We start from the raw sequence: 27775 nt of genomic DNA, 5'->3' as shown, positions 1-27775 counted from the left end.
TTCAGGTGCATAAAATTTAATTGTACCATCTGTACTCTATGTGTGTGTAAAATAAGTATTAGTTTTAAACTACATGACTCACTGTTTTTACAAAAAGTGTCTGCTGTCCTTTTCATCTAATTATCTAAAAAAGCAAATAAGCAATTTCCCAAAACACTTCCATCTGTCCCAATCTGATTTTAGTCACAAATCATAACAGTACACAAAATACTAACTTGAAAATCACTCACATTGTTTTATGTGGTTTGGTAATGGATTGTAGTTGCACAGTTTTATTCTCTTGAGTCTTTTTATTAAACAGGTTGTTGTGTGACATACAAGCTTTATTGTTTTTGAAAGGCTGCATCAAAGTCCACAAAAAATATCAAATGTTCTTATAAGTGAACCATTATTTGTTAAACTTTTATGCTCATTAGTGTCTGTCTGTTTGAATTATCTTGCAATCTCAGACTAAAACAATATGTATCAGTCACTTGTGCAAAAGTTTATTTTCTAAAGTCTGAAAATTATTTCACCACCAATCTTATTTGCTTCCTATTGACCCAGAAACTGAAAATACTCCAGAATCCTCGGGAGTATTAGAGTAGTTAAGATATTTTTCGGTAGAAGATGCACAACCTTGCATGTTGAGAACAGCAGTCTTCTTCTGAGACAGGCTACTACTGTCAGCTAAAGTGGATGTGTTATTTTACATTCAGCTTGATTAAATTTTATGACATGTGTCGCCCCTGCCTCCTCCTCCACCACAGACAGCTGAGACAAGACTTTTAACACAGAATATGATGCAAGATAAAAAATTAATTAATTAATTAATTAAAGATAAACTACAATTATTAAAGAAAACCTGGAAATCCAGAAGTGTTTTGTAATTAGTACATGTCCGAACCTTCAAAGTAAAGTGACATTCAAAGACCTGTCAGATTAGAGACCATTTAATGTCAGATTGGTCTGCGTTGGGCATTTGCGTTCTGACATATGGCTCGCCGTGTAGAAAATTTCAGGGCTGCAGTGCATGCCTGCAAATGGCTTAAGTGTCTTAGTTAAGTCATTAAAATTTCCCAGAACAGATTCAATGGTTCTTTGCAGACACTTTAACTGCATGCAGGAGAGAAAAATGATCCTGTATGGACTCGAGTGTCTCTTTGCCGATTTATTAAGGTTTCCTTTAACTTGACATCTGTTTGCATATATTTTAAATAGCATCAAAAGAAGAGAAGTAAAAGTTGTCCTCTTGCTTGCTTAATCTAAAACAGATAAACTTTAATGTAAAGGACAGCAGTTATTTGGAGTTAAAGAAATAACTGCAAGTATCTTTGAAATCAGAAATCTACCCGGAAGCAAATGTACACTGAATTGGTAAGGGCTGATTATAATATTTATTTTATTTATTTATTTCTAAAAAAAAATAAAAAATAAATTCTAATACTATTTAGTGATAGTGGCTGAGAGCAGCTCTGTTTATGCATCTCATGTATTTCTGCATATAGAAACACTGTGCACAGACCATAATGACCTGTAGTCACAGTATTTCTCAAATTTTTTGATTGTCAGTAGAAATAAATAGAGAAATAGTCTCACATCTTCCTATATGAAGTTAAACATAATATCTAAAATCCATGGTAATTTAGATCATAAATTGCTATTTAGGGTCTCAAATAAACATAAATAAAATCACACTGTAGGACGACAGTGTCTAAAATTGGTAGATGTCAGTAGATAGTAGATTTTAGCACTCCCTATTCAAGGGCATAATCCTAGCTACAGTGGCTGCTGTAGGACAACCATGTTTTAGTCAGCCACATGACATATAAAATATTAATCCTGCCTCTGAAAAAACCCCAAAAAAACCCCAGAAAAACAATATTGAACATATTTTGCTGTTCTCTACATTTTTACCTCTGACTCATCTCAAAGCGGCGAGTCACCAAGAACAGTGATCTAAAACTGGCTACCATTCATCTGTAATGAGTGTACCGAAAATTTGCCTCCACTGCACCTGAACACCTAAACTTTCCCTGTTCACATACTATGCATTATGCTGCTTTCTATCCATATATGTACAATGTAATTAGGCAGAATGGTGATGTCCATCTCAACAAATGTACTCAAGATGGTGTGGCAATACGGCGGCTTCCGCAAACGTGCCCCTGGATTAATTGTAAGCTCACAAGAACACTAAACTTTGTTGGAAGATGTAATTACGCACTAACCAATGTATATTTTTAAGTACGACATTCTTTTTTTGTTGTTAAATAACTTCAAAAAAAGACTTTTTGTACCTTTAGTCCAAGTGACTCCAGAAACCGTTAACTGTGTGACCCATCCTTCATGTGGTCATATAAATACACTGATCATAAATTGTATTATGAAACCTGTGAGCAAACCCGCTACATTGTTTCAGGATATTTCTTTCTTTATATAAAAAAAAAAAATCAAAGAATGACACTTAAAGAAAATTTGTAAAAGTAGCAATTTTTTTTAATTAATTTTCATTTAAGGCAATCCAATACAAAGCATTTCACAACCCACCATATGACAATAATCATGTACGATAAAAACCCTTTTAACATAAAAATAGGGAATCATGCTAATCGGAAAATACAAGAGATATAAACAACAAATATAGCTTGTTAAATTAGACAAAAAAATAAATAAATAAATAAAGTGTTAACTGTAACATGCAAATTAGCTACAGTTTTTTTCAACCACTGGTGAGACAGGAAATGTTTGAACAACCAGGCATGATAAAGAAGGAATAGCAAACAGTCCACTGTAACTGCCATGTTTGGCACAGTAATGTATGTAATCTGGTTGGGCTGGGTCCAATTTTTATACAGATCATGGCAACATGAGTGAAACACTCTTACAGTACCTCAAGCAAACATGCAGTGGATAATCCTACTAATAAATCAGGCTTTGGGTAAAAGATGAAGTCACCATAATGACATAGAAGAGGGGAGTGATGGCTTGTCATAAAAACTTCAAAAATAAATCAATAGATATCTTCAATACAATAATATTGCCAAAAATATATTAACCATATACAGTAGGAACTCCTCTCAAACATAAAGTGTTAGATGTGAACAAGCTGTTATAATACACTTCAAAATTCAGACAAAACAGACGCTTTCTTCTTTTACGTCGCACGAACAACCAGATTGCTGTTTCCATTTTGACCCCCATTTATCAAATTTCTCTCCTCCACTTACTTCTCCACCTGAGCTGCTTCTCTGTACAGAACTAAATGAGACAGAGAGACTGCCTTTCACATTATTTAAGGCCTTCTTTGTTTGCTACATTAGACACCTGAAGGGACACCTTTTTAGCTCAGATGAATTATGCTTCTGTCTGGCTTTATCCGTTTAAAAAAGGAAAACACGTTGTTTTACTGTCTGCTGTAGGCTGCTCATTTTAGGCTTGTTTTTCCTTTATTCTTTTTTTACTCTACACCAAGGAAGGGCACATGAAGGTTAAACTAGGAAACCGAGCAATGTGAATGCAAAATAATTATACTAAGAGATGAATAATGACTACAGTCAGAGAGACAAACATAGAAAAAGATGATACAGCTAGCATTCAGAAGCCGTTTATTACTACTGAGAGAAATCAAATAAACACAAGCAAGTCATCTAGAAATCTGTCGTTAAGTTATTATTGTCTCAGTCACAGAGTAAAAACAGGAAAGCAACCTCCTTGTGACTAGGAATTTAAGGTTTAAGGCTCCTGTAGACCTCTTTCAACTGCAAGGTGGTTGCACAGGTTGCCTGGTGGGAGGCAACCTGTCTGCAAAATATTGATGCACCTCGTCAGTGACCTGTCTGTTTGCAGTAAGGTCCTTGACTCAGCTGGTTGTATTCTGGTTGTACTGGTTCAAAGCGCCGGTGTCACTCTGCAGTTAAATCATTGTGCTGCAGCAACTACGTCACCATTCATGGAGAAAGGTCTAAATCTCTGTTTTAAATCTATAAAGTTCTGGCTAGACTCTGAAGTTAACTAACGAATTCAAATTTCTATTCAATGTGAATTTCTGTGAATGCAGATGGCAGCATATTTCCAGTTTTTGCCGTATGACCATAAATAGATGTACTTCCCAGCTTGACCCCATTCAGTCACAAACTGATAGCAGACTGACTCTATCTTATAGTCATTTTATCACCAAAGTGGCTTTGAAGTCGCCTGGTCGCAGACCCAATCCCCGTCTTTAAAGCAGCCGTTTCAAAGGCAACAAGACTGCAAGATTTGGTTGTGCTTTAGTCTCCAATCACTGTTTTCCTTAGCGTGACTGCAGCATAACATATTTCAATTTTGACCAAAATTGGATCCCGTTTCAAACTATGCAACAATGACATTATGAAAGATGGAATGAACTAAAAGTGGACGCAGACGCCTCCCTTTCAAATTCATTTTTATGCAGCATGTATAGGCTGCTTTCAAATATAGCCCTCCTCAGTGATTTGTATAAATGTAGCGATGCTTCCTGTTCCTTAAGTAAACAAAGCTTAAAGTAGAAAGGCAGGTGGTGTTGCTAATGAATACTAAACAAAGCATAACACTGAAATACTGTAATTGACTAAAGCATAAATACTTTGTGTCTTCTTACGACTGTAATCCCGTATTATATGTATTGTGCATGTATAATGATCAAAAGAATTTCATTCAGTTTCGTGGATCATATCATTTCAATTTCTTCCATTACAAAAACCTTTTACTTCATTATTTTACAGCTACAATCAAAAGACTTTATGGATCATTGTTGCATTGTTGTGGAAAGAGGAATCTTATAAACTCTGTAAAACTGGATATGCGAGAGGTTTTAAGATTGTACAGAAAGCCAAATTAAAACAAAAACTTGAAAGTGTTTTGCACAGATTAAAGGATTTCTTGCCCACTAAATGTAATACATCGTGAAGCTTTGGAAACTGCTTTTGAACTATCTGCCAGAAGATACTTGTTATAAGGCGCAGGGAGGACGGCTCTATATTACATGAAAATCTCTCGGGAGGAGTTTATGAGGATGGAGCTTTTGTGGCTGCTGATGCGTGATCACCAGGGGCTTACAGGTTTTCACTGTCAGTGAAAGTGTCTGGGCTGCAGAGGTGGCGTGTTAAGAATAGCATCAAGGCTAAAATAACCGGCTACTGGGACGGAAAATGAGTTAGGGAACATATTTATGTAACTACTCGGTTGTCAGTGTAAAATATCAGAAATATGTGATTATATTTAAAACAATGCCCTTTGCTATCAACATGTGTGCTGATAACATTATTTGTTTTATTTAAAAATAAGGCAAATCAAAGCAATTGCTCGACAGTTAATATGCGGGAGATATTAAAACTCAGATCAGGTCAGGTTGGAAACCTAACACTGGATAGTATTTATACATATATATACTGTTAAAATGTGTGATCATCGTTTTTGTCTCCAACTTACTTTTTTTTAAATGTACGATCTTATATATTTTATATTTATGGTGCACTTCAAAATAAGTAAAAAGAAAAGTCTATAGGATTCAATGGTTAAAAGCTATTACAGTAAATCACCATCCTTTTCCAAAACCACTTGGTATTGTGCAAAATGTAAATCAAAACAGAATGCAGCAATTAATGCCATTAAAAAACGACAATATATCAAATAATGTGATTGTTTGTTTGTTTTGGGTTTGTTTTTGTTTTTGTTTTGTTTTTGTTTGTTTTTTTTGGGGGGGGGGGGGGGGGTATTTTGGATTCAATGCCAGCAATATATAAAAGAAAAAAGAAAAAGGGGCATGTTTAGGGGTGTGACTATTCTGCTATATGGACAAACATGTACAAAATTGCAATTTAAACATTCAGAGTCACGTGTTCTGCTTCTGCTTCACCGCGCTCTGACAGTTTAACAGCTGCATTTCTTGCTGATCTCAGTCTGTAATTCTTTCTGCAGAATTGTGTCTGTTTTTAAATAAAGGGCGTTTGAGGCAGTTGAACTTCATGGTTGTCATACAACATTGGGTGTCAGCCTTGTTCTTGTGTTACAGAGATTTCTCCAGACATTACAATATTATATATGGAAGATAATGAAATCCCAATATTTTTTTATTTACCGGGAGAGACCTTCTTCAATTGTGAAACTCTTTGCCGACACAGAATGAAGAAGAGCAGTCGCACTGAAAGACTCAGCCTCAACACAACTTACCCATTTTTTTCTTGGCGCTGACACAAAGTTTTTGAAGACTGTTGCTGGCATGAAATTCAAAAAGAAGAAATATTTTTCCCCCCAAAAAATGATTTGTCTCTTTCAACAGACATGTTATCTGTTTGTAGCACTTTCAAGTAAATCTAGGGATTACTGTAAATGATTTAGAAATCACAACAATCTGTTTTTATTAGCAGTTTATGCAGCTTCCCAATTTTTTTGGAAATGGGGCTGTAGTTAATGCTCTTCATGTGCAACACATCCTGTGGTGAACAAGCCTCTGTATTAAAACTTGTGTGTAGAAAGTTACATGCACCTTTGATTGTGGTGCAAAAGTATCTCAGTTGTAGTTTCTTCAAACACAATGAATAGCAGCAGAATGATTAAGTGGGGTTAACCTTTTATCTTCATAATTCTTACACTTGTGTGTAGTCAGGTTGTGCTTTTCAATCCAACTCACTTAAAGTAACTGTTGACCACTTCAAAATGGGTAGATTTTTATGGTGTTAAAACAATCTATCAAACGTCCATGCCACTCTGAATAACATTTGAGAATAAATACTGGATTATGTGCCTTAAACTCTTATATGACATGCTCTTATAAACATTTACTCGCTAAATCTCTGAAGGACAGGTGGTGAAGTGTCATGGTATGACAAGCCTGATTAATCTTCAGGGTAATAAATTGTAAACGACACTCTTACGGCTTTTCTTTCTTCATAACGGTTGCATCAGCAGATACAGAAATATTCCCAAATATAAAAACTTATTCCAGAAGGGAAAAAGGTGCCTAAAAAATTTCACTGTATTAGGCCACACCAGTGACTGACGAGCAAGGTTCAGGTTAAAGTTCACATGTCCTGATACACTTAGAGAAACAACCACAAACAGGCACAAGTTTTAACCACAACATGATCGTTTTTAACCAACCTGCTGTCATATTGGACATGAAACAGTCACAGCCTAAAAGGCTTTTACCCACGAGTCCTGAAAGGTTTGTAGTTTCTCTTCAAGAGAAACCAAACAGAGGAATATATCACAGGAAAACAGAAAGTACTACTCCAAGAGTCGTTGGAGTGTACAGCACAAAATTCAACACCCGTTTCGTGGTGCCCCTTCTCCTTTTGCACAAAAAAAAAAAAAAAAACAGGAGGCAGAGAGTTTCCACTGGACTCTGAGAAGCTGCTGATTATTGTCAGTCCTCAGTGAAAAGCCAAAGAGGAGGGCATCAGATCTGAGTGTGGTGATGTGTGTGTCCCGGCGGTGTGTAAGGAGGTGGCGCCGGGTTGGGTTTGATTCCCCGGCTCTTCATGTAAGAGATGAACTGGTCAGGGATCTCTGCTAGCACATCTTTAGCAAGTCGTGCCATGCTTAGTACGTGGTTACCTGTCCGGTCCATATAATCTCTGAAAGGAACAAACTGAGGAAAAACAACAGACGTAAAAATGATTTGAAATGACAGTGATTTAATATTTAAAGTTTGTCGATACAGAGTGGTGTGATGTGGGAAACTATTAAAGAGCACATGGTTTTGCCTAGCTGATATAATATCATCCGGGCTTATTGGACAACTGTTGTGATCCATGGAAAGCTCCTAATACTTTTTGACACTGTACACAAGCAGGTTTGGAGAGCAGGGTGGGACACCGCACGGAGAAATCTCTGAGGCTCATGTTTAAGCCCCTATGTTAGTCAACATTTGCAGGATCCTGAAAGCTTTAGGATGCTCATCCGTCACTAATCCTCTGATATGGTTTCCCTTAGGAGAATGAATGTGCTCGAGCAAAAAGACATCTTTTCCCTCTATAGTCTGATAAATTACTCTTAAAGACTTTTTTTTACCCTTTGTTATTGCTTGTAATGATTCGTGGGGGGGATATAATTCACCGTTGTTTTCTGTCTCTCTCTTCACTGACAAAAGATATTCTGTGTAAATTCCATGACCTTTGACCCCAACGTGATTCTCAGACTCGTGCAATGAATACAGCCAAAGTTTGTTTCATGCTGTAAAGGCCAGTCACCTGAACTATGTCTCGCTCTGCCAGTTTCCCCCGGGATGAGATCCTGATGTCATCACCATCCAGCTCCACCATAGCTGGAAGACACAAGTTCACACAAACACACACACATAGTGTGAAAACTGGTTAGAGGCAGCTGCCTTTGTGACAAAAGGTTCTGACACTAAAAGGTTTATTTATCACAGATGATAAAAATCCAAATTTAAATATGATCTTTTAGCACTAGTAAAAGCTATAATTGTTCTTTTTTGCATGTCTAATCAACTAATAAGTCCTTTAATATAGACTGTGCAATTTAGAATCATCAGCACTAAATACTGCAAACCCAGCAATTAACCCCAGCCATTTCTTCTACAATTATGCCTGCATCCACCTCCTCATTCCTTTCTCTACTGAGACAAATGAGTTTGTACAGTAATTTTCTCTCTGGTATTTCTCAGAATTAGTGCCAGTGAGGTTAGAACCAGCTCTTATTATAACAGACTGCGAGTTGAATTAAATTGTCAATTATTCGTGGAGAATGACTGATACACTGGTTGGCTGATTTGATTGGCTGATAGAGGCTGTCTCACAGCTATATCAGTTCTTTCATTACTCCAGAAGATAATGCATGATGTAATTTAATAATAATAATAATTTTCATCACACGTTTATTTTGACACGCACATAAACGCTTTACCTCCTTAATAAACCAGGTCTTTACAATTACAATCATTCTAAAGGTAAAAATTTAAAGCTAACGTACCGTCAAACTCAGCCTGACCCACTCCGACTATGATGATTGACATAGGAAGCTTGGCACCCTGCAGAGAAATAGAAATGAAACGACTCAATTTTTTCTAGCTCACATAGCTTGTCACCATTACCACTAACCTCTTGTGCCTATTACAGTGACATAATGACATTGTACTAGTTACACGCTCTTTTACATGCAGCAGACTGCAGCAGCAGAAAAGGTCTATATCAACCTTTAACTAGCTAAATGACCTTTGGGTAAGAACAGACTTTCAGAGAAAACATAAAAGGGGGAGAAAGAAGCAAGAGCTCAGTCAGAAAAGCTAATGAAACAAGATGCTAATGCAAAATATCTATACTTTTTCCTAAACTTATCCCAGATTTCTGATATTTCAGAATCCAATTTTCTGTCATTTGAATGACGCCAGCTGTTATGTAGAGGCTTCACTCAGCAACGGACCATTAAATGCTGATTGTCAGACTGAGGAATGGAGATTAACTCACTGAAAACACTAGTAGTGTCATCTGAAATGCCACACTGGTATCTCATGCTGTTTTAATAGCTAAAAGTGGCAGATTTTTTATTTTCACACAAATATTTGTAGACGTTTATGTCGGAATTTGCCGCCTGGATGAATGCCGAACAGAAGTGTGAAACTACGAAGCTGGCTGAGACTAAAGGGAAAACAGCTGGATGGTCGCATTTATGAACCAGGAGAAGAGGGAGAGGGAGGAGGTGCCAACTCAGTCACTAGGGCAACCATCCTCATTCACCCACCCAGCCACTCCCAGGCCACACTGGGGACTCATGTCGAGTGCAGTTAGTCTTGATACTGTGGAAGAGATCGGCACAAACCTTAGATGGAAAATAAATGAACACAACAGCAAATAATATGGTGCTGCTACATTTCCTAAATTATTTCTCACTGTGCTGTAATTTACCAGTCTGTGTGAGAGAGCTTCTGTGGGTGTATATGTCTAGTCAACAATTAATGTGCACATAATTGCACAAGCTACAAGTGGAACATGCGGGGCTGTCCTGCATTCATTAGATTTGCTGGTATTTTTCACTTAGGTAGATGAAAAGAAATGAAAAGAAAGAATGAAAAGTAAAAACAAACTTCATCCAGCTGAGATATAAACATGTGCAGCGTGCAACCAAAAGGCACTTGGAAATAAACTGGCATTTATAGAGTACTTTCATAGTCTAGCCACATTTAATGACTCATGCATCACTTTATCTATGCACTTTATTGACCACAACCCTGTGGGCAATTTACAATCATCAATAAATTGCATGTCTTTAGACTAATTAGGACACCAAAGTACCCGGAGGGAGGCCCAGATAGAAAATCCACCCATAAAAGTTTAACCCAGAACCTCATTGCTTTGAAGTGACGGTTCTTACCACTTAACCACTGGATCGCTCTATCATGACACATTACATTGTCTTCCATCCATTATGCAGCATCACTAGGGAACCATCCTATTGGTCACAAATTTATTCCACTGCATGACAACACGCATACAAGTTTCCACAAATAACGGCATGAACCTCCCAGAGCCCGAATCTCAATGGAGTCAGTCTGGAAACACAGCTATCTGCACAGTACCATGAAAGTGTACAAGTGTAACAAAGAGAACATTTAGGGTGGCAGAGGGAGTGAGCCTATCCCAGCTGCCATGGGAAGAGAGGTGGGGAACATCTTGGACATGCCGGCTGCCTAATTAACGTAACCAATTAACCTAACCCCGGCTAACTTCTTACTGTTAGACAACAGTGCTAACCGCTTCCCCACCATGCTGCCCCATACTTTATTATATAAGCAACAACTTGTAAACTTCTGGTGATACAAACAAATATTTGTATATTAGATGTTTGTATGTTAGAATGCCATTTTCACAATCAGAATATCTGCTAAAGGGGAAAGGTTATTCAGTGCTCATCTGGACAGCATGTTTTCTCCCAACTAGCTTAGGAGTCAATCTTTGTGGAGTTTGCAACCACGAAAAGTGAAATGTTGCATAATTTTAATTGTAGAAATAAATATTAGACATAAATTAATATTCTAAGCATTGTACTTTATCCATTTATGTCTAGAAGTGGCCTTTCCGCATAAATGACACCATGAAAGCTCAATGCAAAATCTCCTGTTACATCTAATTAGGTTTCCTAGACTCACATATTTTTTACAAAGCAGTCACATCACCAGGGTTAAACTTGCTGGCACAAGACAAATGCACTGTGGCAAATCAGGCAACCTCTTTTTTTCCCACAGGGATGAGAGCAGTTTGTGTCCTCAGTACCTCAGCCACATCACATCAACGCGATTATCAGTGTTCAACGCGACTCCTGTCAGTGCCTGTCCTCCCACTCATACTCGCAGATATCCGTAAGTGTATGCGCAGCCAGAGACACACACATCTCAACATCAAATGCCACTAAAAATAACCTGGCAATCCACCATGCCCCACTTTTGCAGTCCTCCTGTCACCCTGTTTTGCAGCAGAGATCCAGTCTAATGAGACAACAAAACAAAGTGTCAGTCAAAACTTGCAACTTCACTTTGTTTGTGCTTCTTAAATTCAAATGCCAGGCATGTGCATGCTTTGATGAGTGTTTGTGTTATTGCAATTACACATATGAGCTTAAGGGGCTTTATGGATTTATGTTTAGAGTAATAACCATTTCATTCACACATGGTCAGCTATGTTGCTAGACTGTCTGACATTGGCTGCCCACTATCATTCACATCTTGACAGACTAGTATTGACTGCATTAAGAAGAATGTGGCTGAATGTAATCAGATTTTACCCACAAAATGTTTTTATATTGAATACAGTTTTCTCAGCATCACAGTGATCACTAACATGACAGTGCCTGTGTGACAAACATATGTACATTACGGGGAAGGTTACTCCTCTCACAAAACATTCAGGTCAGCCCTATAGTTCATTTTTGTCCCTCTCTCTAGCCACTAGCTGTATATTGTTTCCTATTATTACTACTATCCTGGCCTATGGTGCTTTTTCAGATTCTTCATATTCAGCAGTGACATGAAGAAAATTACACTTGGATGCAAATTTTGGTGACCGTGAAACACAAATAGACGTAAATAGAGAATTTAACATTGCATTTGCATGGATGAAAAAATAAAAAGAACTGGGATTTATAATAAATGTTTTTTAAAACATATACACATTAATAATTGCTGTATGTGTGACGATGTTCGTGCAATGTTTTGTTGAGATTGGTCCATCTGTTAAGGAGACGATAAGGAACATCACTATAATAAATATTCTCTTACATTACAGAGAAACGCAGGAGTAGGTTCGTGTTTTCAGTTGAGTATCGTCTTTAGGATTGTAATATGCGATATCACATAAACATACAAAGACTGACGAAGACAGTTGATGAAAACCTTAAACTCTGTGCTTTCACTTCCAGGATGCAAGTATGAAAAACCTACATTAGATAAAGGATGTAGCTGAATACAGCTGATAAAGTCAGAGTAGCTACTATATGCATCAAAATGCTGTTTTTTAACCATTTGACTTACCTGCAAAAATCTAATGAAATTTATTTCATTGGTATACATTCAGTTTACATCATGCTCATTTTCCTTAATGATTATTTATTTGAATACATAAAAGCTCTTTTTTGTGAGTCTGTCAGAAAACAAATGCCCATTTGTTCAAAAATAAAAACTGAGTGATAAATATGTTCCCAGGTGTCGTGTATTATATGCTCGACTTTATTATGCCGGTCATGACAGACGCATGCTGAAAAGGTCGTGTCATATACACGAACTGTTACCACAGGAATTTGAATCTTTTAACAATCATTGAAAAGCAATGAGCTGTGTTTCCCTTACTAGCTGTGCTTTCTACAGAGATCCAGCAGCCGCTACTTCTGAAACTCAAATTATGTCCTTCCATTTCAGGAGGATAATTAACTTAAAAAACTGCAGCTGCATCCACATAACTTCAGTTTTCTTTCAACAGGGCTCATTTCTCTGCACCATAAACTTGATTTCGCATCAACATCTAAACAGTGCAAAAAAAATGGAGGTTAAATGGTTGTGAAGTGAAGTGCTTTTGTTGGGTCCCTGCACCGATAAAGAGACAGAGCACAAAGCACAGACAGATAACAAGAAGAAGATGAGAAAGGAAGGAAATCAAAGGCAGCAGAGGATTTTTTTTTATAGTCTGAATGTGGTGACAGAAGTATGGAGGGTACAGATGAAGACAAAGAGGTGTAGATCTCTGAGTGGGAAAAAGATGGAGCGAGACAGCAGGTCTTTGTGTGTGTGAGCGAGGGAGACTCATGATTCCACAGAGGTAAAGAAAATGAGGCAGCAGAGCAACCCGAGCAGAGGAGGGGGCTGCTGAGTGATTGACAGGTGGATTTCTCTAATGCAGCAGAATCAGTTGTGACTGATAAACCCGCATGATAAGCCACATGTCCACATGTTAACCAGACATACCGCAAACACCGCTCTCCAGTTGTCGTACATGTGTACAAATATAAACTCAGGCACTCACTTCCTCTCACTCTGTTTCTTAGATCTTTCTTCAAGTGTGAATATGTATGAGAAAGGCTTATATAACCTCAGCACATGTGTCCTCCCTCGCCCGGGATCCGTGGAGGGTAAAAAGGCAAGCAGTGGAAGCAGCAAGCATCAGTAGATCAGAAGAGGTGGAGGCAGTGCGATAGAGCAGCAGGCAAGATCTTAAAAGGAAGGTGTGGCTGTTCTAATGTTTTGACTAACAGTCGCAAATTCCCTTTAAATCCAGTCTGCTGGGTGTTCTGTGCCTGTGGCAGGCTGAGGAGGAGTGGAAGAAAAGGGGAAGAGACGGAGGAAAAGAAAAAGGGGAGAACAGCAGCTACCTACTGTTTTAGGCTGGGGAAAGAAAGGTGTGAGGACAAGTTTGGGGGGGAAGCTCTGAGGAATAATACACAATGCTGTGCTGCTTTATTTACTGAGGCAGTATAAATAAGCCAAACTTTCAGCTGCTGTCTTATTCACAGGGGGTCGCCACAGCGGGGAGCTCCGCATATTTGATTTAGCAAATTTTTTACGCCAGATGCCCTTCATCTTTTCACATCTCGTATTTATTAATAGTCCACTGGTAGAAAGGGAATACCTTAAGGTAATTTAATGGTCTATGTATCATTGATGAGAAAGTTTCTAAACGTGTAATTACAGTTCTAAACATGCGGCTTGCTCGAAGCCATGATTCCAGTCCTTTTTCTCTGCGTACTGCAGCGGCCATTATTAAACCACAGTGCTGTTCTATGGACTGAAGAGAAAACCACAGAGAAGTTTTAGGGCATGCTAGAGCTGATCGGAGACATAACAATTTTTATTTCCAAGAGCAGCTGAATAGCTGCAGCTAACACGTCCATTGATTGTCAGTCAGCAGGTCAGACTAAATAAGACATTTGAGGACGTACTGAGCAACAGAGCTATATGTAATTTTCTCAATCAGTAGACTTTTACTTGATACCTCATGAAAAGTTAGCGCCAACAGTTGATTAGCTCATTGTAGCTTAGAAACAGTGAAACAGGCTGCCTGGCCCTCTTGCTGTAACCTTGAGTTTGTCATGCAATCAGTGCACACTTAACCGCATAATAATCCCTAAAATCAACTAAAAACAACATTTATTGCTGCACTTCATTTTACACTACACCAGTTTTGTTGCTCCATATTGATGAAAAATGAGTTTGATTGCGCTCCTTACTGCTACAAGATTGTATGAAGACAAACAAAGTAACCTCTTGTGGTGCGTATAGGTGAATTTCGTCTCTGGCACCGTGAATCAGTCAAAGCCCTTCTGTCTTTGCTTGTTAGAAGGTGCAGCTGTAATGTTATCAGCAGGAGCTGCTAGTTCTCAGCTCAGCACTAGCCTCGCTTCTATCAGCACCGACAGCAATGAGCTGCTGGCAATTCAACTATTTTTTTTAATCTCCACTACATCTGTCTGCTCTGCTCTACTCCATGTTCCCCTCTGCCCACACATATGCATACAGATATGGTGAAACAGGGAGCAGAGGAGAGAAGAACTGGTGCTAGCGTTGTTACTGACAGCAGAAAACAGTGAATGCTGTCATTCTTTGCCGAAGTGAAACAAGTGCACATAGTCCCCTCTAAGCAAAGGAAATACTGAGCATGTTGAAATATGAATGGGAGAGAGTAGAGTAAAGGGAACAAAGTTTAATCAGCTTCTGTTTGTAGTTGGGCACAGAAATAAGACTGTTGAGATTTTTGTATCTCCAGGAAACACTTTTATATTCTTAAATTACAATTTATTATTTAAATAATGTCCTTTAGCCTACGCTACACAGCATCACTGAGTTCAAAAGTGTCCTCATTAACGCCAAAACAAGTTGGGTGTATCTAGCCTTTTTTTGTAGAACAGGAAATGCTCTCCCACTTTCCCATTCTTACATTTACAATGGCCTCTTTGGTCTGGGCCATGTCTGAAATGACGCCGTCTGTGATGATGAGGAGCACAAAGTACTGAGAGCCGTCCTGCACCGCCGCTGCGTATCTGCATACACAGATAGAAGCCATCATTACACGATGCCGTGTTATCGTTTTAATACAGAAACAAATCTGACTTCAAGACTTATTAATGAATTGATCAAAACATCGATGTGGAAAACAAACGGATGACAGTGCACGCCTTATCGAGCACTCTCACTACATGCAAATTCAATAAAAAATGTTCTTTGTCATTGCTGTACTTCAGCTCACACGCAATAAAACACCCCATGAGAAGAGAGCGATTAATTAGATCAAGCAGATTTAAAACAAAGCCTTCTTTCACCGTTTGATTCATTTCTTTGTTAAAATAAATCTCTTTATAAATCAGCTGACTTATTCAAATGCTAAATACCGACTGGCCGAAAGCCACAGCTTAAAAAAGTGAGATACCTTTTTATCAGAATTACATTTTTAATTAGAGCGTCGTCATAATCAGATGGAGAGCTGTTTGGATTTGGCTCAACAAATGTGCCAGTGAGGGCAAAAAATGACACCGACCGAATCCCGTCACACCACGGCTGTGTAAATACAGTGGCAGGTCAAAATATATGACTTAGATTGTTGGTCGTTTATTTCACTGGCTATATGTGTGACTGCTTTTTGATTGCTGTGAGCCAATTAAAATTCATTCTGAAGCACATCACATGCTGTTTGTTGTGAAGCAGAGAGGTCAGATAAGTTGAAGCCAAGAAGTCAAAAATGTTAAAGTTGAGTTTTTTTTAACTCCAATGTTATAAAGAAAAGATAATCTCACTATTTATGCCAATAAATTCCCACAACAGCTGATTCTATCTGAGACACCGAGCAGACTATAACGCAGGCTGCCGGTCTCTTTGCATATAAATTGTTTTAAAAAATACGTTTCTGAGATAATCTTTCTGAGCTGCAGAGTTTTTTTTTAATATTACTGTGTTTTTAGCATTTGGATATAAATAATGTATAAATCATAATAACAGAGAGACAAGCATAAACAGTTGCCACAAGAGGAAAATCCACAGGGATAAAACAAAAATGACTGCTGCTAAAAAAGAAGAAGAAGAAGATGAAGAAGAAAAGAAAGGGGGAAATATAAATAAAGAATCCAAGACGGTTTTTTGAATTTGCATGTAAAATCATTTTAACTTATGTGGAAAGTATTTAATAGCATCTGTTAGAGTTCACCAGCTTGGATGGATCTCTCACCTGGCAACGTGGTTCACCACAGGAGCAAAGTTTGTCGGCCCATACAGCTGCACTGTCTTTAGACTCTGATGGTATGCCTCTAAGATGCCTTCAATACCATTGCAGTATGGATTTTCAATGTTTCCATTCTGAAAAGGATAAAAATAGAAACAAGATCCAGTTCAAGATTCTTAAAGTCAAATAAACCTAAACAATATTTACTGTAGTTACTGTCAAAGTGATAAATTATTCAGCTAAACATTTAAAATCAGCTAAACTCAGTCAAAGGTAATATGAGGTGGGGGACATATACCAGTGGGAACTCATGTGACACCCGCCAATCGGGCGGCAGTTTGGCACCAAAGCCTAAAGCCGGGAACATCTTGTCACTGTCGTAGTCTTGAATGATCTCCCCAACAGCCTTCAAGGCCATGGCGTAAGCATTTAGCTGGTAGGGATTCATGTAGTGCAGTGAAGTGGACTGGGAGGGGTTACCTGTTGACAAATAAATCAATCATAAGCTCATCTTGATGTACAAGCAACAAAGTCATATTTCAGGTGCAATCGATCGAAGGTTCTGCTTTTGGGTGGGACTTTTTCTAACATTTAAAAATAGCAATTAGCTGCGGTCACTGATCACATTAACATAACTGCAGTGAGCCTGAGCTGTGATGTTCACCCCTGTTAGTCGTTGTAACAAACTGTAAGCTTATCAACAACTGTGACCTTCTTAAACAGCCCCGCTGTAACGGCACATCATAAAGTCATTCAGTATTAACTGCCCAGCTGGGATATTTTGGATGTGTTTAGAAAATGTTGCTGTCATTGCCCTCAGTGAGGTTGCTGGTGATATGTGCTCACCAGTTTTATTACTTCCTATCTGACAGCGCAAATCCTGCTGCTTTCCTGGTCAAGTGACTTTATCAGGGCCCGGGGTATAACAACAAATTGCATATCACCTGGACTAACACCACAACTGCAAATCTCGAAGCAGCACAGAAATGATTGTCTGCTATATTCCACCCTTCTTATTAGCTGCTAAGCTTTCCATTCTAACATCCAGCCTTCACAGGAAACGGTGGCAGATTTACTGTAAAAAACAACAACATATTTTTGATGCAGCAGGTCTTTAAAGTGGGATGGAGGTTGACAAAAGCAGAACTGACATTAGTATCTGACACTATTGCTAGAGATTTAACCAGATACTCTGGAGCCACAAGTTGATTGAAAACACCATCTGTGGCTCACAACCCTTCGAAGGTGGTTTCAAATATGGACTCACAGATAGAGTACTGTGCAAAAGTCTTGAGCAAACCCTCCTTTCTTTATAGTCTGCTAGGAAAATGGTAAATAGGTATAGGGATTTATTGAAACATATGAAAACATGCATAGAAATACATTATACTATGTAAAATCAGAGTTTTGCTTGATGCAGCTCATAAATCTTTGCTCAGTTCTTCTAAAAACACTAGCTTTACTAAACAGGCTGGTATAAGTTGAGGGAGGAAATAAGTTTTCTTCTGTGATAAATCAAAAAAAAGGAAAGAGGGAAACTTATATTTCCCCCCTAATAACTGTGATTCATGCTGACAGCTAGGACTTGTAGATAAATCTTTTGCAGTACTGCATTCAGTCATAATTACTGGAATAAGTATTGTAATGACAGTTAAGTGTGGTGCTATTTGCTTTTTAAAACTTAGACGCCTGCTCTAATTACCCTTTAAGCTCTCAAAAAACATATAGTAAGAACTTTCCAGGGCATCGGCTGTTAGAGACACTATGTGTACAACGTGCATGCCTGCAGTGATGGTTTGTGTCACTGTGAATTTGGACGTGCCACGCTTTTGGAGCAATGCTAAATATTTTTATCCCCGACCCCCCTTCTCCATACACACTTTGCTGTTAGTATCACTCACCGTTAGATGCTGTGAAATCAATGGCCACAGTGAAATTGATCTGAGTCCTAGAAGGGGTAAGGAGGGGAGGACATCGGAAAAAAAATCAACAACAGAAAGCAGCCAACAATAAAAACATGCCAGAGCTCATTAAATTTCCATGCTCATACCAACGACCACACACGACCCCAAGAGACACGAGGGAGATCACATACGGCATGGCGATCTTTTCATATGACGATATCGATCGGCCTCACTGTCAATACCAACTGCATCAATATACAAAGTACGGCCAGTTGTCAAACAACATTTAAGTGATTACACTCTTTTATCTTGTTTATCTGACTTTCACCTCCACGAGAAAAGCCGGAGGTGCCGAGGAGCTTCTGAGAGATGGAGCATGGTAACAAGCAATTACACTGATGCAGCACTTAAGAGTAAATCATAATCCAATTTTCCCTGCTGATGAAGCACTCCCCTCTTCTTTCTAATTTACAACAATGAGACGAGGCCTTCGGGGGCTCACACGACAGCCTCTCATTATCTATGAAAGTCACCAGAGAGAACAGCAAAAGAATGATAATAAAAACGAATGACTTAAGGATTCACATTAACCTTTCAGCTTTAGGTAGGGACGCAGAATATGCCACAGCCTGACCCTGCTCACCTTAGCATTAATTAAACTTCATTTTATTCATTCATTAGGACATTTTGGAAATAATTAGTGTCTGTCTTATGTTCATTTACATTAATTTGTTTGATCACCTCTCATGAAAGTAAGAACACGCAAGTATTTTTTTAATCTGTCAAAAATTTTGGTTAAAACAAAAAAATTATTTTGTTATTTTTTAGGCAAATAACAAAGCGAATTTACATTTTTATACCAAACTTTGAGCTTGCACACTGGATTTGTCTGCCCACTAAAACTCATTTTATCTGTCCAGGAATTCAAGTAAATGACTGTAATTATCTTCATCAAGAAATTATAATGTGCTTCACTATTTTTTCCAGCTTTTCAGTAAAACAGTAGGAAATTCACAACAACAATAATTATATTTTAGCATTAAAAGCATTTTGATTATAGAGTTGTTAACGCTGATGGATAAATCCTTAAGTGCTGTTAAAAAGCAGGTGTGGCTTACACCAGCGGTCCCCAACCTTTTTTGCTCCACAGACCAGTTCATGTCCGACAATATATTCATGGACCGGCATTTAAGGTGTTGCGGATAAATACAACAAAATAAAACCAGTACCGATACCAAAAAAAAAAGATTTATTCATTACATGGACCCAGGGAAACCGAGTTAGTGATAAAAACGATAAAAAAATAACGATAAAAAACTATAAAAACCCTGAATACCATACAGTTCACACCCGAGCCTCAACTCTCGCGGCCCGGTACCAAACGACTCACGGACCGGTACCAGCCCGTGGCCAGGGGTTCGGGGACCGCAGGCTTACATCTTACATTGTGGGGTGGTCTAATACATTTGTCACACACGGCATGTCTGAAGTTTCAATTAATAACACAACTACAACACTACTGCGTTTTGCAAGCTGCTAGTTAAAATAGTCCTCTACTTACTGATAATTATTTAGAACAAAAAAATACACAGTATGTTTCTGCAAGCTGCATCGATTATGCACGTTCTTCTGTTCTCGCCCTACAGGTCGCTGGGAACAGTTTGTGTTGCATTTATGTTAATTCACAACAATACAATTGTTACACATCCTATTTCAAATTTGTGATTGGTAAAAAGGTATGTTTGAACGATTTTCCTCATATGTCCTCTCAGTCTTTAACCTCTTTACGGTCTCTGTGCTGCTGAGTTTGAAAGAGATCTACACTGACGTGGAAAGCTTTAAAGCTGTTTGAATAGTCAGATTGTTCTTGCTCTTTTATGATTACAGTGGCTTTAAAATGAGATGTAAAAGCAGGCATACTTCAACTTTTATCCCGATGAAAGCTGTAAAGCTAAATATTACAGAAAAGTGCTTTAACAGCTGGAGCAGAAACGATGGCAGTGATGGAAGTGTTTCTCCTGTTTTGTGGTTACAAAGGGTTTGGACAGCTTAAGTGGCACACTTTCACAAACTTACATCCATTTTCAAAAGAGCCTTCACATTTGCAAGAACCAGCTCTCAGATGTCTTTCAGTAAGCACCACAGTAATGTTAGGGGCCAGACTGATGAGGATGATATTTCTGAAGAGAGGCCACTAAACTTTAAGGTTATTGTATCATAAATCAGCCAACGCCAGGAACTGTCAGCGAAATGTGTCACACTTGTCAGCTCTGCCACAGCACATAAAAACTCTGACAGCTGCCCTGCTGTTGTGGGACATTTGAGATCAAAGCACAGCCCAATCCGCCTGAAAGACACACTTCACCTGTGAAAGAGTTGATATTCACACGTCAGCCTCCGGTGTTAAAGCTTAACTGAAGTTGGAGGGCTGGTACTGTACCGTTTATCTTTTAGAACTCATTAAATATACATTTGGAGTTTGAATGCCCCAGATAACTCCAGCTATGAACTTATTAGTCAGTTTAACAAAGTTGCAGTGGAACATTGGACTTTTGATCCCTCTGCATGAAAGTTAGGAAAGTATTTTAATAACATTTTTAATGAAGACCACACAGACGTTTTTTGGTATGTTAACAAAGGCTCAAATTATTGTTTGAACATTAAAGTGCCAGATATTTTTCTACAGAGTTCTTGGAGAATAATCAGAGCTGGAAGACAAGCAAATATCGGAAAGGAACATGTTGATATTATTCAGTGTCCTACAAATGTGCCAAGAGGCTCGTGTTTCAAGCATGGTTGAATAAATATGATGCTGAGCTTTCAACTTCTGGGAAATCAACAAATATTTAACGGTGACCTCACTCTGCATCATTAAGTGCAAAGATGAAACCACCCAAGTATTTCTGCATTAGTTATAAATGTTCCCTCCCTTGATTTATGCTTCGACAGAGGCGTTATTTATGACAGGCTTTTAGTCATAGTAAGGCAATACAAGTAAAAGGCAATTTCATGGTTTCTTTCAGTTTGAAGGTGGTCGTTCCCACTCACCCTCCTTTAATGTGATCTAAGAAGGTGAACTCCGACTCCACTGAGAAGGAAAGCAGGGTCACCTGAAATTAAAGACAAGGATAGACACTTGATTAAATGCAGAGGTATTGATGTTTTCCCCTTAATCCAAAATAAACTCCACATCATGTCTTAGTTGAGCACTTTATGCTCTCTCTGGTAAAAGATGTGAGCCGGCCGCTTTCTGATGAAAGACTCATTTGCATTGCCGGAGGAGACGTTTGAAGAGAAAATGAGATAAATTTGTACGCATTACGTGTTCACAGCCACGCTGCTAGGTAAGCTCTGTGGAAATCACAAATGTCACAAATGGCTGCTGGTGGTGGCTACTCAACACATGTCTTTAAGGTTCTGTCAGCCTTCTTTTGGCCCGCTCATATACATATTTATTGTAAAATTTCTCTTTTAACATAATTACCTAAAGTACCATATACTCAGGCCATGCCCACACTAATACGTTTTTGTTTTAAAATGCATCTTTTTCTCTCCGTTTTGGCCTCCCGTCCACACTGAGACGGCGTTTTCGGTCAAGGAAAACACCGCGTTTTGAAAACGGATACATTTGAAAACGGCGTTTTCGCGTCGCAGTGTGGACAGCGAACCCGGAGCCTTTTTGAAAACGATGATGTATTTTAGTCATGTGTCGCAGTCATGTGACCAGTTAAACTAAGATTATGGAGGGCATTACACAGCAGTTGTTTTGTTTGCTCTCAATTTTGACAGCCCTATTTAAGATTTATATCAGTCTGTACATCCTACAGATAGCTTTTCTTCAAATTCTTTATCTCAATCGCTTTTGCAACTTTGTACTTTTGTGTTACTCGCAGCAAGAACTCCACCTCATTGTTAGTCCATTTAAAAAACTCTGTGCTTGTCCTTGACATTTTGTCACAACGTCAAAGAGCCAGAAAGTAAATAAACAGCAGACAGAAATGAGGCAGGTCGAATCATCTTACGTTTTCACCCATGTGCAATACAGGAACGTAGCGTTTTCGATCATTTCAGTGTGGGTGAACAACTGGTCAGAGACGCTTGAAAACAACGTTTTTAGACAAAAACGCCGTTTTCAAATTACCCGGTGTATTAGTGTAGACGTAGCCTCAATCGTGCGTCATGTTTAATTAACAGGTCTGTGGACAATTAAAGAGAACATGTACAGTGCTTCATGCTGTTGTCCAGATATAGAAAGCACACCTTCCAAAGTCTTCCACAACACTTGCATGAAAATTAAAGAGGGAATCATTAACAGAAGAAAAGTAGGTGTGAAACAGAAAAGCGGCAGTCTGTCAGCCCTGATTAGTGTTGAAACTGTACTCACTGTTCCAGAGTTGACATATTTCTTTTTCTTCATTTTCTTTTTGGTGTTAATCACCTACAAAGAAACAAGGAAAGGAAAAGGAAATCCAAAATCCAGTCCATCGTGTGCTGAGCATAGAAATACTTTATATGAAAAGTATTTATACATTTATTACTGCCACTAGCTTACCAGAGTCAGTAACACAAAATGCCTTTAAACCAGAACCGATTCTGGGCTGTGCTTATTAGCTGCAAACATTTTATGTAAAATGGAAAGCGGCCTCTTTCATACCAAACCTTTACATTCACCAAAAAAATACAAAATACATCTGGCCCATCACTGGGCCAGATGTATTTTTACACACTCTAAAGCAATGTTTCCTTTTACACACATACACACCCTTTGGTTTGATGATATAATTCCACCCTAATTGGAGGCAACAAATGTAATGAAGGCATGCGTGTGGGTGGCACACAGAGACCGCGTGCCATCACACAGATGTATGCAGCGTGGAGGCAGGATGGAACAGTGAGTGTGTCTATATGACTGATGGAGGAGAACCAGTGAGGTGAGAAAGGGCGCGTGTTTATGAAATAATAGATGGGTATTATAAGAAAGCGACGCTCCTGCAAGGGAAGATTAGAAAAACTAGAAATGGATGCACGTCAGTGACATTACTGGAGACTGGAAATTCAAACATGAATCTCGGGTTGCAATGACTCGATGGGGTGAGACGGGCTCAAGGTGCGAGGTGTACATTTGCTTTACTGGTATTCTAACGGCTCCAAAACAAGACGGAATTGTCAATCTGAAGACCAAAGACGTCTCAGCTCATTACCTCAATTCTCTATGGCTGCTAGGCATGGAAGTGACAGCCCCTAATTTAACGTGGAGGGATGGCAATTTGTCTGACACACTGAACAATCTGCTGATGCAAAAACTAAAGGGCCTTTCAGTCTCCCCGGGAGGCAGAGAGGAATCAACAGTAGCGTATAATGGAGCTGACATCTAAAAGACAGGTATTCGTCCTTTGCTGAAGGCCACCGAATCACAGAGGCGTAAAGGTATTGACATGTCTTCTTTGCTAAGATATTAGCTTTCAACTGCCCCCCTCAAAAAATAGTTGTGGTTCATTAAAGATGGTCGCCTAAATATTTAATATTAGATTCTAATCTTGAATATTAGCATAAAGGCATTGCCTCTTAGATTAATGCAATGCATTCTATTCTGCCCAAAATAAAGTGGGATTTTTATGTAAACATGGGATACACCTATGTCATTTTGGCAAAAGCAGATCCCCAGAATGAGATATTTAAATGAGATGTGTTTGTAATTTGCATACAGAGCCAAATTGTATGCTATTAAGAGAAGAGACATGGTAAGCTGTCCCCTGAGAAGCACTGAGAAATAGCTCTGATCATTCTAAATCCCTGGATTGTTCCCCTATTAATCCTGTTTCGTGCTGCTGCTAATAGCTGTATTTTTATGTGTGTCAGCATCCAGGTGATTATAGCAGCAAAATAAATCTTGGGTTTAAAAGAACATCAGCAGAAGAAACCATTAATTTGATGTATTACTGAAAGGAGGAGGTGGGCAGACATGCTCAAATACTGTTTTATAAGAAAAAAGTATGGAATAACTTTTTCAGTGTGTCTTCATTATGGATTTTTGCGTTGCAGGAGTGGAGACTATCAAATGAAATGGAGGTTTTTTTTTTAATGTAATAGAAAACAATGCAATGATGTCAAAGACAGCAATGTCAGTCCTGTCAAAAATGGGATCCAGGATCCCACATGTAGAGGGTTTCTAGACTTCAGAAGCCTCTAGACACGCACGTGAATGGTGAGAATGCTGGAATTACCTCATACACATTGAACTGGCTCTGCCCTCGAGCTAGCTCTCGGTAGCTGGTGGTAAAATCCCCAATGAAATCGTGGCTGGGATAAGAAATAAAGGGGGAGAAGCATCAGTAACTAGAAGCATTTCTATTAGAAATAACAGGGGAGAGAGTTGGGATAAGCTGGAACTTCGTGACAGGAAATTATAACATTCTCAAGTAAAGTTTGAACCTTGAGTTCTTGGCCTTTTGAGATTATTGTAGAGCAAGTTAGAGTGAGTTACATATAATTAAATATGGTCTTAAACAGTAACTGTACATTAAAGATTTCTCAGATTCTGACTAGTCATGTAATTTCTTGGTTAATATACTCACCTTCCATCCCTATCCCAGTCATACACCTCCACTTTGATTGTTCTGGGGAAACCAAACAGAACATACACACAAACACGACCCATAATAATGTTAGCTGTGATTAAAAACTTTTTTGGACAAGATGTGAATTCAATATTTAGCAAACGATACTTAAGCTGTGTACACACTGGAAGCAATTTGCAGTGATGTGTCAGCTGGTCACAATAGAAAGTGAATTTGGCAACTTTATAGCCGTTGTTGATGTGAAATGGGCTTCCTGTTGAGCGACTGAAGCGACCATCAACAGGAGTGAAAAATATCACTGACTGACATTTGTCCAGGTGATAAATATGCTAGAGGATAACCTGGACAACCTGAGCCTGGAATGTCTACAAGCGACCAGCTTTCAGCTTCAAAGCAAGCAAGTCGCTTAACTGTGCACGCAGCTTTAGGGAAAAGGTTTTTAGAAATGGAAAGACTACAGGCGAGCGTGAGGGTGCTTCTTTATGTTCAATGCAATAAAACAAGGTAGTAAGTAGAGATTTGCTTTTGCTTTGCTTCTTCACTTTGGTGAACATTGTTTTAACGTTTAGACAGTTGTTATAGAGCTCCTAGGTAACCTGTAATTTCCATCAAACCAACCCCAGACCTTGAGAAGAAAGCCTGCTCATATGATGACTGATCGTGTGAGGTTAAAGGTTTGTGTCAAAGTGCGAAGAAGTGACCATTTGAAGGAGTGGGAAGAGTCTCGCTCCTTCGTTGTTACACATGGATAGTTGGTCAGGACCTCTTAGAATCACGCTGAAATGTACGGGGTACTCTTGAGTAGTGAGGTGTGTGAAAGAGGAATAAACTAAGCAAAACCACAATCCCTTCCACAGACCTAATTAAGTTATTTTCAGTCTGCCTAAACAAGCAGTGAGTGAAAGTGGAAAACAGCAAGCTCCCAAAAGGGATATTAATTATGACCTTGCTGCTAATAAACCTGTTCATGCAGTGGCATGAACAGGTTTATTAGCAGTTTCTAAGTGGTGTCTTATGGTTTCTTAGTGCCTTCTTATAGTACAAAAAACTTAAATTAATATTTAAAGTGGTTGTAAAAAGAAAGTTTTTCATATTAAGACAAAATAAAAACATTATCTAGTCCTTACCAGGTCCTAAAAGATGGTAAATACAACCAAAGATGAACAAGAACACAACACATATCACACTGTGCAATTATTTAACAAAAACTAAGCCAAAATGCAGACGCATTGAAGTCTACCCATGATTCAATGACAGTGTTGAAGAAGTCTATTGGTTTGTTCCGATACAACACAGATATGACAACACTCCTAAACAAGTCGTACTTGTTCACACTTTTTCTACTTCTACAGTCACTCACTTAAACATTTAACATGCTAACTGAGGCCTGCAGACTGCAGAGGTGTAGCTCTGGAGTTTTTTGTAATTCTGAACATCGTACAGTCTGACCTTGGGGTGAAATTTCTGGTACGTCCACTCCTGGCAAAATTGGTGACTGGGAAGATTGAATGTTTTCCACTTGTGAATAGTGTTTCTCACTGTAGAATGATAGACTTCAAATTGTTTGGAAATGGCCTTCTAACAGTTCCCAGATTGTTGTGCAGCAACAATTACCGCTCTAAGATCATTGCTGACACACTCGAATGCCCCAGACCTGCAAACTGAACAAACCTCTGCTTTTACAGAGGTGCTCGCACCCTGATGATCAGTTAATCACATGCATTTGATTATCAGGCTGCTATTCGCCCTCTGAATTCCTATGGAAGCAGTTATGGGGTACTTATGCTGCTTCTGCATTTTGTTTTTTGTTAAATAAATAATCAGACAGTGTAACACGCAATGTTTTATTTTTCATCAGAGGTCACATTTACCCAATTTTAAGACTTGCTGAGGATCAGAATGTTTTTTTAATGTCCTGATAGGTCAAACTTTTCAAATGAGAACCAAGCCAAAGAAATATTATGTGTGTACCACTGTGATGCTGGTGGCTTCCTCACTAAATGGCAGATTTTTGACGTCCTTCAATGTGAATGCAGTGGATTGTTTTGTCAGTTGGTTGTTACAACTACAGAATCCAAACGGCATCTTTACAACAATTCTGCAATGTCTTAAAAGTGGATTTTTAAAACAGATATTAACGGAAAAGTTATTTCTGAGGACAAAAGAGATTAAAATAAATACACTGCAGTGCATATGTGAAGCTTCTGTTCTGTGTAAAAAAATAAACCCAAGTCTCCGCCAACAGTTTTATCAAAGGTTATTTTTAAAGACACGAACAACAGCTACACTTTACCAGGAGAAAATATTTTGACACCGTGCTCAGGGAGCCCCGAAATCAGTTAAAACAGACGTCACTCGGGTCTCTAACAGGGATACTCGCTAACATTAGAACAAGGCTGAGCTGCTGGCTGCATGTTGCAAGAGAAAACGTCAACTCGTTTAAAGAGCTCCCTTCAAAAAATTGCCATTTGCAAACTGATGACATTTTACACAAATGCAGCAGAAACAATGTCCCAGCAGAGAAGCGAAAACTTTTCTCGGCTCTTTCATTTCGGAGTCACATTGATCTAACCCCCATACCTCCCCTCCCTCCCCGACTTCGAGTTACACAAGTACTGACACCATCCAGATCCAAAGAAAA

General features: G+C 38.7%; 1 protein-coding gene across 1 annotated transcript in view; it reads right to left on the bottom strand.

The window, feature by feature from the left end:
- Positions 1-3831: 3831 nt before the first annotated feature.
- cpne5b (copine Vb) overlaps positions 3832-27775 on the bottom strand; it is a 158031-nt gene continuing 134087 nt past the window's right edge. Inside the window, exons 11-21 of the mRNA XM_085406201.1 lie at positions 25132-25173; positions 24781-24856; positions 22941-22994; positions 21605-21666; positions 18554-18600; positions 16951-17132; positions 16659-16786; positions 15378-15480; positions 8935-8992; positions 8193-8266; positions 3832-7591 (exon numbers count right to left, since the gene is read on the bottom strand). Coding sequence (XP_085262327.1) covers positions 7400-7591; positions 8193-8266; positions 8935-8992; positions 15378-15480; positions 16659-16786; positions 16951-17132; positions 18554-18600; positions 21605-21666; positions 22941-22994; positions 24781-24856; positions 25132-25173 — 1018 coding nt within the window. The 3' untranslated portion in view covers positions 3832-7399. The remainder of the gene's footprint in view (positions 7592-8192; positions 8267-8934; positions 8993-15377; positions 15481-16658; positions 16787-16950; positions 17133-18553; positions 18601-21604; positions 21667-22940; positions 22995-24780; positions 24857-25131; positions 25174-27775) is intronic.

This window comes from Rhamphochromis longiceps, linkage group LG5, assembly GCF_057381845.1.
Source record: "Rhamphochromis longiceps isolate RC_006_pf linkage group LG5, R_longiceps_female_GT1.1, whole genome shotgun sequence".
Taxonomy (NCBI): Eukaryota; Metazoa; Chordata; class Actinopteri; order Cichliformes; family Cichlidae; genus Rhamphochromis; species Rhamphochromis longiceps.
This window is presented reverse-complemented; position numbering and strand designations above follow the sequence as displayed.